General features: G+C 43.4%; 1 protein-coding gene across 2 annotated transcripts in view; it reads right to left on the bottom strand.

The window, feature by feature from the left end:
• Positions 1–2,961: 2,961 nt before the first annotated feature.
• The window catches only part of XPNPEP2 (X-prolyl aminopeptidase 2), a 35,622-nt gene continuing 26,303 nt past the window's right edge, over positions 2,962–12,280 (bottom strand). Inside the window, exons 15-21 of one of the 2 annotated variants that reach the window (XM_079962329.1) lie at positions 12,220–12,280; positions 7,878–7,947; positions 6,962–7,066; positions 6,335–6,394; positions 5,721–5,797; positions 4,751–4,849; positions 2,962–4,108 (exon numbers count right to left, since the gene is read on the bottom strand). In XM_079962329.1, the coding sequence (XP_079818455.1) occupies positions 3,914–4,108; positions 4,751–4,849; positions 5,721–5,797; positions 6,335–6,394; positions 6,962–7,066; positions 7,878–7,947; positions 12,220–12,280 (667 nt within the window). In that variant the 3' untranslated portion in view covers positions 2,962–3,913. The remainder of the gene's footprint in view (positions 4,109–4,750; positions 4,850–5,720; positions 5,798–6,334; positions 6,395–6,961; positions 7,067–7,877; positions 7,948–12,219) is intronic. The other variant, XR_013834939.1, reaches the window with a different exon arrangement.

Genomic DNA, 12,280 nt, shown 5'->3' with positions numbered 1-12,280 from the left:
GGCCTCAAGCAGCAGAAGTCAGGGGCCCAGCCCCACGCTTGCACGCTTGCACAGGAAGGAAGTGGCGACTTACATGCAGAGGCAGACTTCTCCACCCAAGACCAAGTGAGAGGTTGATGCCTGTCTTCTCGAAACGTGAGACTCAAAAGGGTGCCTCTCCCCCTGAAAACACAATAGTGGGGCCCTTGCTGTGGTGGTGTGGGTCTTTGGAGCACAGGGGTTGTTTGGAGAGCCAAAGGAAAGGATTATCTACTAACACTTCCATATTTATTTCCATTTTAGCCCACCATTCCTCTAAGGCAGACGGAGGGAACCTTTGGGTCTCCAGATACTGCTGAATCACAGCTTCCATCAGTTGCAGCACACATGCCCAATGGCCTGGGGTGATGGCAATTGCAGGCCGGCAACATCTGGAGATCCAATGGTCCCCTGCATCACCTGCTGTAAGAAATTTAGCAGGCGCTCCTCCCCATTTCATCTGCACAATAGCTGTGAGAGGTAGGATAGGCTCAGAGAGAGTGTCTAGCTGAAAGTCACGCAGTCAGCCTCCAAAGTCACATTACATCATGGGCTTTGTAGTTTTCTGCACAGCTTAAACAGGCCACCACAAAACAAGTGTGATGTGCTGAAGCCTAGTGAAATCAATGGGCTTAAGTGCACCTAACTTTGTAAGGTGGAATGAGGCCTTGGTGGTTTCCTGTGCAGGATAGTGACAGTCTGCTCACTGCACAAGCACTAAAAGCAACACAGCACTTCCTGGCTGAATATTGCAGTTGATTTCAGAAAGCCTCTGTATAATTTCAGAGCATGATTTCGCACTGTCAGGATACTACATTTTGACACAAACTCCATTCTGTGCAGGCCCCCTTCCAGACAGACTTCTCGATATGACTTCATGATGATTTGTGCCCACAATTCTATTAGGGTGGTCATGTGCAACAGCAATGGGTTTAGGGCACTGCAGGTTGCCCCCCCCCCCGCCGGATGCTGAGCTAAGAGGGCACATCATCATACCTATATTTATGTGGGTACCTACGGAGAAGATCCTGAAAAAGGCAACTGTACCAAAATTAATTATTGTGAAAATAAGAAATCTGGGGTGGGGGTGAGCCAAATTTTGTCCTCACTCAGGGCACCATATTACCAAAGTCCACCCCTGTGTGCAGTCTCACTTTTCACCTGAAAAAGTTTTTAGCTGATCAAACCGCTTCATTTCCAGTCAGTATATATCCTGTAACTTAAAACTCGTAATTTTTAATGCCACAAATGGGATTTCATGGGCTACTTCTGTTGCACTATTGGTCCTCTGGACAGCAATAAGGTGGTAGCATTGAAGATGCATCACAGAGTAAACTAAAGCAGAATAAATACTAGTGCACTAGTGCATGATTATTGTGCCAATAACTTGTTGCAGAATACACCCAGAATAAAATGATAGTCTGGTAGGAATATTGGCCAGCATAGTAGGAGCTGCTGAATTTTTCAACTTTCAAATTCAGCAAATGAGAGGTGCTATAAGGTTGTAACATGACTTGGGAATTCAAAAGATACTTTGGTTATATTAAAGTAATTTAGTTTTGCTTGGTAAGTGAATTGTTAAATTGCACAGAACTCATTAAAAATGATTGGCAGATACATGTTTGTTTGTTGTTTGTTTGTTTGTTTGCATTACCTGACATTTTCAGAAGGTAAAATTAAAATTATTTGATTTTCTGAAAGCATCTTAATATGCTTCTTCATCACATGTAGATTTACCAAGCTAAACGTCTAGTCACGAATAAAAGCAGATCTGAATTCCTCACACCCCAAAACATAGTTTTAAAACTCCTCACTGAAGAAATTCACAGAAATTAAGTTTAACTCCCTAAAATGGCATGCCCTATCTGCACAGTAATATACACAACCCGGCCGTATGCGCTTCGTGCATGTGTTTTGTTTGTGCCTGTGTTATGCGCTCCGTGGCGCAGCTGCTACTAGGACCATCTTATTTTCCCTCACAATGAATCTCTCCCACAGAAGATGAGTATGACCTTGGTGATTTGAAGCAGCAAGCTCAAGCAATAAAAATGAAATCAACAAAGTGGATGAATAATGGTCCCAGGCTGAAAGCAAAAGAGGGATGTCTTTTAAAAAAGGGGGGTGGGGGAGAAGAAATAAAAGAGAGGGAGAAATTAATTACATTCCAGCCCTGCCAAGGAGATGGTAGGCACACGGAACATACAAAATGTTATGGGGCTGCGTGACATTTGCAATCCGGCTTCATGCGATGTCAAGAATGAAGGACGCACGCTGCTCACGTCAACAAATGCTGGAATATTTTGTACTTTATTTTAAAAATAGTAAAGTGTTTCTTGTCCATGCAAGTCATAACCGTGTACCATGCCTCCAGAAAATACACGTGATGTTGACATTTTGGCTTTTTCCACACTTGACATTTATTATGGAACTTTGTGTTTTGTTCATTTGCTTTTTATAGGACACCAACATGATACCATGATCAAAATATGCTCCTCTCTTGTTTTGGTCCATTCGCCCTCCTCCCACCTCAAAAAATCAGACTTTTAAAGCATAATGGAATTTCTGTGCATTTCCCCCAAGTATAGATGGTCTATTGCACAGCCATTTTGTCTGGTTATGGCCCTGTATGGGTTGCTCTAAAAGTTTCCTTCTCTATGGTCCATCTCTCTTCTCTGTCCCTGCCCCCACCCCCAAATTGCAGCAGGGCAGAGATCATGATCGTAAGTGCAATAAGAGGGAAGAAAATATATAACCTTCTGATCTGTTTGCAAGGTGGTTTTATACAACAATGAGTGTTTGTCCCACATTCATCTTAATTTGCTTGCAGGTGTTTATACATCATTCTTTCAAGCCACACTTTCAAGGCATTTCTCTACTGCTTTCCAAACTGCAAAAAGTCTGTTTCTTTTTTATAAGTGGCTTTCTTGAGCAAAGGCAATGGGACACTTAGGCCCACTTTAATTGCAAAAAAACTGAAGTTACAATATGCACTTGAAACTGGGTTTATCCACATTTACCTTTCCTCTGCTCTTCCCAGGAACAGTCTGTGCTTTAAAGCTCCATGTCAAAGCACCTGTTTTTGTTTGTGTTTGGAGATTTCTCTGCAAAAACCACACTCTTTAAAACTCAATTGGAGCAAACGACAATCCGCAGAAAATCCAAACTGAGGTTTCCCAAGCCTGGTGCCCTCCAGATGTTGTAGGACAGCAACTCCCATTAGTCCCAACAAGCATGGCCAGTGGACAAGGGACTGTGAGACCTGTGGTCCAAAATCTGGAGGGAACCAGGCTGAGACAGCCACAGATGCTCCATGTTAGTTGGTGAAACATGAAGACAATCCCATGCACAGATGGGGTGCTGACTCAAGGGAATCAAGTACATTATTTCCTCCTTTGGGGTTTTTCTTTTTCTTTGGGGCTATATATACTGCTGTATTAAATCCTGATGTCAAATAGGGATGTATCTTTTTCTGTGTGCCATTTTTACATACAGATGCATTTTTTTTTCTTAACTGGGGGGAAAATGACACTGACACATAATGCAGTAAGAATGAAGGAGGGCATCGAATGAACTTTCAGACATGGACATCTCAGGTCCTTCTTTTTAAGGCCTAACAGCAGAGCCCTTTATTGGATATACTGTAGGTAAAGATGAGCACAGATTCTCCAAATTCTCAGAGCAGACTGGATCTCTGTAGATCAAGGGCTGTTTGCATATATTTTGTCCTGTAAGGAGCCGGAGACTTGATGGGCAGAAGGCTTTGGAAGCAACAGTGTCCGGCAGCCATAGATGGCTGCTAACTGTAAGCTAAGTTTGGAGGTGGAACAGCAAGGAGAGGCAGGCTTAAGTGCAGCTATGTGGACCAGTGAAGCGGTATAATGCCCCAAACTCAGCCCTACACCCTAGGCAGAAGAGTAGAGGTCAAGGTGCCTACAGCCAGGGTACTTAGGGATGTTGTCAGCAGGTTGGTGTGAGAAAGGGGCTCTGTGTTCTGCTCCAGCCACAAGTATTCCTCATCCAGTTTGCGTCTCTGTAGCTCACGGCCGATGTGCTCACGGATGGACTCGTAATACCTGTTGATGTATTTGATCTGGGGGTGTGTGTGTGGCAGGCGGAATGGGAGAGACAGAGAGACAGAGAGACAGAGAGACAGAGAAATGGAACACTGTGTTTGGTGTGGCAGGCTCCTCCCCACTGCACGACCCTGCTCTCTTTACCCACCAGGCTTTTGCTAGAGATGCTTGAGGATTTTAATCAGTCTGTAATTTTAAGCAAACAAATCTAATTCATACACCCTGGGCCCTTCTTTGGTCTGTTCCAAATTGTTTCATTGGGTTTTAATATTCTATGAGTGCAGGTTTGCAACCCACCCCAGGGCCTTATGCTGAAGGGCTGGTAGGAAATCCTATTAAATTAAATAAATACTAGTTCACAGATCGAGCACAGTTCTCTTCTAGCTTTTGCACTTCTCCAAATTTTGCAGTTCTTGTCTCAATATACCAAAATGCATACAGAAATGCATGTTTTAGATGCACACCAAATGCACGTTTTATGATCATTTATGTACCCCCTATCAGGGCAAAAACACATATTTTAGGATAAAGTGCATGCAAATATAATGTTACTTTTTGTATGTGTTTTCTTAAAAATTGCAGATGGGTGTAGAAATGGGCTGGAACGAATGAACAATGCCAGAAACAGACTGATCTGTGCACCCTTAGCTTGCACTCACCTGTTCAGAGGACAGGAGATTCACATCAATGAGGTTCCGGTCGTAGGGCACTAGGGACACCACCTCAAAGGTCAGGTAGGGCTCTTCAGACATTTGGTACTATGGCAGACAAAGAAAGGAGGTGGCTCACATTTTTTTCAGCAGTTGCATCAATTTTGTGAGGTTGAGTTTTGCATGTACATTCTCTCTTCTGTAGAATCAAAGGGCAACTCGGGCGTGTGAACAAGCCAAAACCACTCAGGGGTTCCTCACATACTACAGTCCTAATGAAAATTACACACTGCATTTACTTTTCCTTAAAAACAACAACAACCACCACCCATGGGCATGGTTTGCCATGACACCTTTAGATTCACATCTTGTCTGGCCCTTATGAAGTCTGTTCACATATATAATTGCCAGTTGTCAAGTTATAGAGTGAAGAAGCCAAATGTTGTCCATACACGACTGAGTTGGCCCCAGGGAAATTCAAGGGATGATGGGGTTGTCCCCCACCATCCTACGGGTGACAATGACCACCTACCCTTGCACTGGATATTTCGTTATAGCAGGTATGAAGAACCTGTGGCCGTCCATATGTTGCTAGACTACAGCTCCCACCTGACCCTGCCATCATGATCAATTGTCAGGGTTGATGGGAGTTGTATTTTTTGCACCACACTTCAGCCACAAAGGCTCCCCTTGTCCTCTTACTATGCAATTGGTCCTGGATTAGGGGCTGCAGTTATTTCACACAAAGGACAATTATAAATGCTTTCCCCCCCTTTGAACATGCAGAAGGGTCCTCCTTAGAATGGGAAATGGGAATGAAAGAGACTTTGAGGATTCCAAATACCTTAAGGCCTGACCTGTATGTTGCAGAATCTCTACCTATTTAAGGTTACAGCTCACAGTTTGTACAGAAAATGTCCTACAGGTTGTCTTGCATCCACCCATTAGTGACCTATCAAAGGCAGAGAAGGAGTATCACCTTGGTCTTTGCTTCTACCACAACAGCAATGTCCTCCAGGCGGATCCCAAACTCACCATCCTGGTAATAGCCTGGCTCTGGAGAGAATGGGGCAAAGGAGAGAGGAGGCAGAGAGAGAGAGTTCAGAGTGCTTCTGTGCCTCCCCCTCCCCACCAATCCGGCAAATCTTCTTACTTCATTGCCCAAACCAGTCAGGCTGTTTATTTAAATGAGACCCTCTTTAGCAATGCAAATTCCTGGGTACCGGAGGGTGGAAATCCAGAGGGAAGGCAGTCTCACGAAATGGGCTCTGAATGACAGACACTTATGCTGCAATAAATCTTATTAGACTGAAACTGTGGACAGCTTTTACTACGGACACACTAAGACTTTTGGTAAACATGCACATTATTGTGATTTCATGTGGTTTAAAGAACTGCAAAAAATCTTACTTCTGCTCGCTGTAACGGACTAACACAAGTACCCCTCTAGAATATGGTGTAGTGAATAAAACATTTAGCAGTTCCCAGATACAAACTCCAGAAAGAAAAAGAATCCCTGCCTGCGATTCAGGATGGGGAGCGGGAAGCAAGGCTTGGTGGCATCAGAACCAGAGAAGATCATGTGGCACTTACCTATGGAGGTGAACATGCCTTTTCCCAAGGGCACATTGTTGGCCTGAAAGCCCACAGGCCCTAAAGGTGAGAGGATCAGTTATTGCTATCAGAAAACCAGCCCAAGAGATTTTGCCATCCCTACTGAACTATGAAGTCTTCCCCTCTTAACGCAATGAAAACCAATTCTCCCATGGCATTTCACCAAAGCTACACAACCCCTGCAAACAGACATAATATCATGAGAAATCTTGGTGTTCATTTTTTCATGTTAAAACTCCCCAAGTTTCTAGTCCTGAATATTACAGAGATCAGCTTGAAAGTATCCTGATAGGACTGAGCTTAGTTAAAGGTCCATAGTATATCTGCAAGGAAGGAGGACGGGGAGGAAATTGGAATAAATTGGCCCCACCTCCAGTGACCCCCAAGCTTGTCAAAGCTTCAGTGCCCTGTGCAAATTACTGGCCTTTGCTACAGCAGACCCGATCTATAAGCAAATGTGTAGGGCAGGCTGTTATATAGATTTTCCAGAATTCAGCTTCTAGTAGCGTAGAAGGTGGATTGCCATTTTTAAAATGTTTGTTTCATTGTTTGTCACTGTTGAAGGGCAATACAAGCGCAATTCAATCTGACCCTGGTGCGACTTACACTCATGAACAGACAAAAAGTTGCCAATGCCATGACCAGTGCCATGGCCGTAGTTGAGCCCAGCTTCCCATAAGGCTCGGCGAGCAAGGGCCTCCAAATGTCTCCCTAAAACAGAAAAGTCAAGTTTTGTTGAGGAACAGCAGGAGAGAACACTTAGTTTTCCCGCACACCCTTTCCCACACCTGCAAATCTCAGCAACAGGTAATAAAAGGCATACTTCCTTTGACAGTGGAGGTGGAACATAACCAGAATGCCTAGTGGCTGCTGATATCCTCCAAGAATTTGTCTAATTCTTTTTTACAGCCACCCAAGTTGGCAGCCATCACTACATCTTGTGTGACATAGCCTGAGAAGTGACCCCTGAGGCTGTAGGTCTGGAGAACTGCTTGGTGGGTCAGGGTCTAAGTAGAACTGAGACACAGGAGGAAAGCGGTGTGGGAGCGGGAACAGAACAACTTGCAGAGACACTCTCACCTATGTCCAAAGCATGTTCACAGGGCCAGCTCTATCTTTAGGCAGAGTGAGGAAGCTGCCTCAGGTAAGAGTGGTGCTGATGGCAGTGGCAGCGAACTGATGGAAGACAGAGCTGTATGTATCGCACGTAGTCTGCCTTAACCACCCTTACTAAACTAGACTGCTGCTGTCAGTTATGGTGGAAAAACACCATGCTGGTGTTTGTGTAAGACTCAACCAGCAGTCCAGCCAGCTTCTGTCCATGGAATCATTTCATTTGCCTCAGGCAGCAAAATGTCTTGGTCCACATTCGCACCATATGTTTACCTGCTTTAAATGTGTTTTAGATGTATGGTGTGGGTGTGACCTTGGGCTGCCCCTCCTAGAGCTGAAATTAAATCTGGAAGAGACAAACATTCTATATCAGAAGCTGGCTCTGACTTTATTTGGTGCCCCCTTTCACCTGAAGTTCTGGATGGAAAGACGAGCCTGGACAGGTCAATGACTCCCATCAACACACGGGTATAGGCTTCCTAAGAAGTGGAAGAGAAGAAGAAATAAAGAGATGAAAGGAAGCATGTCTGAAATGGGGGGGGGGGGAGAGAGAGATGAGCCAGATTCATGGAAAATTTATTTGCTGTAAGAACACACAAAACCTGCCCTTTTACTGTATTCTTGGTTTTTATGTAAGCCGCCCAGAGTGGCTGGGGAGGCCCAGCCAGATGGGCGGGGTATAAATAATAAATTATTATTATTATTATTATTATTATTATTATTATTATTATTATTATTATTATTATAAACCACTGATCTGTTTTGTACTAGGGGAAGCAGGGAGGGGTGAAGAACCCAACCCTGACCTAGCACTCAGGGATGAAGGGGACACACACCATATTTTCCAATAGCTCTTTCACCCACCCACTCAGAGTCCTTTCACCCAGAATTCCCTGGGTTACAGAATAATCCCTTATTTGTTGTTCCTCAACCAAAGATACTGGACCACATCAGTGAGGCCAAGGGGGGTGGGTCTTGTGGTCTGGGCAGCCCAGGGCCTCCATACACACTGCCTAGGTTTGTGCCCCAGAAACGTCACTTCGGTGCTACTAATGCAGCAGTTTGACTTCACCCTCGGAGGCACACTCCATTGTCTCTTGAGACAGATGGATGCCAAAAACCTGCTGTTGTGAAAGATAATCAAACAGTATGTTTTATTAAGCACCCAGTTTCCTTGTCTGGTTTGGGAAGCCCCTTGCGGAGCACAGCAGATGAGTTTCCATTCAGAGTCATGAACTGAAACCAACATGCAAATCCTGCAACAAAATATTGCAGTGTTGGGTGCTGCTGCCTGGCCACTGCCCTGCCCTGCAGTCCATTCCTTTATCATTCCAGCCCCACCCTCCACATTCTGTGGCCATTCCATTGAACATACTTATTTCTTATTCAGCTGTTTTTGTCCCCTCCCCTTCCCAGAATCCTCCCCTGAAAAGTGTTGTTGGTTGTGTTTTTTGTTTTTTGGTACTTTTGCAAACCTCAGGGTTCTCCAAGCCTGCTGATACTTCCTTCTTATGGAGGTGCTGGGAACTGCAGCTCTGTGAGGGGTACACTTTAAATGCATGGTGGGAGGGGGAGACCTGTACCAACTCTCACCAAGTGCCCAATATAGGCAGAGGTACCAGGGACATCGGTTCCACAAGGGAAATAATGTACCACTTGGCTTGGTTACTGCTGGGGTCTCCCTAGAATGGGGACAGGTTTCAGGAGGTAAGCCAGTTGAGATATTTCTGCCCAAAGTGATGGTGCCTTCATTGTACACCTTTAAGCGCCAGGCAAAAACTTTACTTTTTAACCAGGCCTATGGTTGATCTGCCAACCTAGCAGTTCGAAAGCACGTCAAAGTGCAGTAGATAAATCGGTACCACTCTGGCGGGAAGGTAAATGGAGTTTCCGTGAGCTGCTCTGGTTTGCCAGAAGTGGCTTAGTCATGCTGGCCACATGACCCGGAAGCTGTACATCGGCTCCCTCGGCCAATAAAGAAAGATGAGCGCCGCAACCCCAGAGTCAGTCATGACTGGACCTAATGGTCAGGGGTCCCTGTACCTTTATGGTTGATCTGTTTGACATCTTATACCAGGGGTCAGCAACGTTTTTGGGGCATGGGCTAGTTCGCAATCCTGCAGACGCCACGGTGGGCCAGAGTGCATGTGTATGTGTGCACATGAGCGCACGCATGCATGCACAAATGCCATTTCCAGCACTCCTTCCGGCGCAGAGGAGGCGTGTGCAGCTTCCCATTGGCTAGAGGAGCTTCCTGCAGCCAATGGGAAGCCACCCAGCGTCGTGGAAGGCGGTCCCCGCTCTGCTCTGCACCAGTTTAGCCCGGTGCACAGGAGCCAGCCGTGTGGGTGGCGGGGGTCCATGGGCCAGTTAAACAACCCCCATGGGCCACTTCCGGCCCATGGGCCTTAGGTTGCCTATGCCTGTCCTATACACTTTAAAATGTGGCTCTTTTCAGGGGGGGGGGTGTTATTGAGTTGTTGCTTTTATTCTGATTATATATGTTGTGATCTTTTCTGTGAACCGCTCTGAGACCTCTGGGTATAGGGTGGTATATTAATTCAATTAACAGCAACAACAACATATTACATTAGGATCCAAACAATATAAATTAAAAGCCTTTGCTGATGACAGTATTGACATTACAAGACCCAGACTCCAGTGCAGTAAAAGCACTGGAGCTGATACTGGAATTCGGACAAGTAGCGGGATTTAGGTTAAATAAGAGCAAAACCAAAGTATTAGAGAAAAATCTGGACAATGATGAAAGAAAACTACTACAAGAAAAGACGGGCCTTGATTTTGTGAAAAAAGTTAAATATTTGGGGGTGAACCTGTCTGGGAAAAATCTGAACTTGTACAAAGATAATTATGAGAAATTATGGAATGAAATTAAGAGAGATCTGGAGGTATGGTCAAATTTAAAATTGTCATTAATGGGCCGGATTTCAGTGATTAAGATGAATGTGTTGCTTTTTTAAGATGCTTTTTTTGTTTCAAGCCCTCCCAATTATAGATAATGTGAAATGTTTTAAAGAATGGCAGAAAGCTTTATCTAGATTTATCTGGCAGGGGAAAAAACCCAGAATTAAATATAAATTACTTACGGATTCCAAAGAAAAAGGGGGATTTCCCCTGCCAGATTTGAAAATCTATTTTGAAGCAGCAGCGCTTTGCTGGATTAAAGAGTGGATACAGCTAGAAGATACTGATGTATTAGATCTGGAGGGATTTGACAATATGTTTGGATGGCACACATATTTATGGTATGATAAGGTAAAGGCCCATAATGCATTTAAAAATCATGTAATTAGGAAATCGTTGTACAATGTTTGGATGAAATATAAAGATCTTTTAGAAAGGAAGATGCCCAGATGGCTCTCACCACTGGAGGCGAAGACCCAGAAAAATTTAAATATGGATACCAAATGGTTGACATATTCAGATTTATTACTGGAGGATAAATAAGGATATAAGTTAAAACCATTTGATCAAGTTAAAGATAAGGTAAATTGGTTACATTATCACCAGATTAATGAATTGTACAAATTAGATCAGAAAAATGGTTTTGCTTCTGAAAAATCTAAATTGGAGATGGAGTTGGTGGACACTAAAGTTAAGAATCTGTCTTACTTTTGGAGTGGCATACAAAGGATGAACAAGATAAATCAGAGAAGATAGATTGGGCAAGAGATGTAGGACATAACATAATGTTTGAGGATTGGGAAAGATCGTGGAAGAGAGGGGTCAAGTTCACTGCATGTACAATGTTAAAGGAAAATATAATGAAAATGATGTATAGATGGAATTTGACTCTGTTAAATTAGCTAAGATTTATCATAACTGTGACAATCTATGCTGGAAATGTAAAGAGAAAGAAGAAACTTTTTATCACATGTGGTGAAAGACTTCTGGGAAAAGATTTACAATGAATTGAAAAAAATGTTGAAATATACATTTATAAAGAAACCAGAGGCCTTTCTTCTGGGAATAACAGGTTTGGAATTGCCCAAGAAAGTTGTTAAATTATTTTTGTATGCCACAACTGCTGCTCGAATTTTACTAGCTAAGAAATGGAAAACGCAAGAACTACCAACTGTGGAAGAATGGCAGATGAAGATGATGGACTTTTCGGAGCTAGCCGACCTGACCAGAAGAGTCCGCGACCAGAATGAGGAGTACCAGGAAGAATGGATGAAATTTAATGATTATTTAGTTAAATATGTTAAGTTAAATTAATTGGAGAAAGCTTGCAATTACCAGTTAGGCTTAAGACTTAAATAAGTAATGTGATGAATTATTATGTTTAATGCTGAATTGGGAAGAAAGAGTGATGTTAAGTGATTAAGTTAAAATTATAAGAACTTTGATTTGGAAAACTGTTAAAATGATAAGCACTGAAATTCAACTAGGGGGATACGAGGAAGTCACTTAACAATGTTAAGAATATTAGTTTTAATAAGGTTATGGTTTATGTTTGTTTATTTGTTAGTGTGTTTTTAATTTTGTAAAAATCATTTTTTTGAAAAACAACAACAACAACAACAACAACAACAACAACAACAACAACAACAATGCACTTGGGAGCCACCTGCTTTACCATAGCCACCCTGAAGGTAGCAAGAGAAAAGGAGGGCAAAGTAACTTAAACAAGGGGGTGGGGGTGGAAATACAGCAGAAGGAAAACAAGACTTTGCCCCTGAGTCCCAGGTGTGCAATCCAGGTGTACGTGTTGGAAGAAGAAACAGTACCTTCTGAAAATCTGTGGGCTCCCCCCAGTGGACAGTGCGGGTTATGTCCGTTGTTCCATCT

The sequence above is a fragment of the Podarcis cretensis genome, assembly GCF_951804945.1.
Source record: "Podarcis cretensis genome assembly, chromosome: Z".
Lineage (NCBI taxonomy): Eukaryota > Metazoa > Chordata > Lepidosauria > Squamata > Lacertidae > Podarcis > Podarcis cretensis.
Note: the sequence above shows the minus strand (reverse complement) of the source record. Positions and strands in the feature narration are given on the sequence as shown.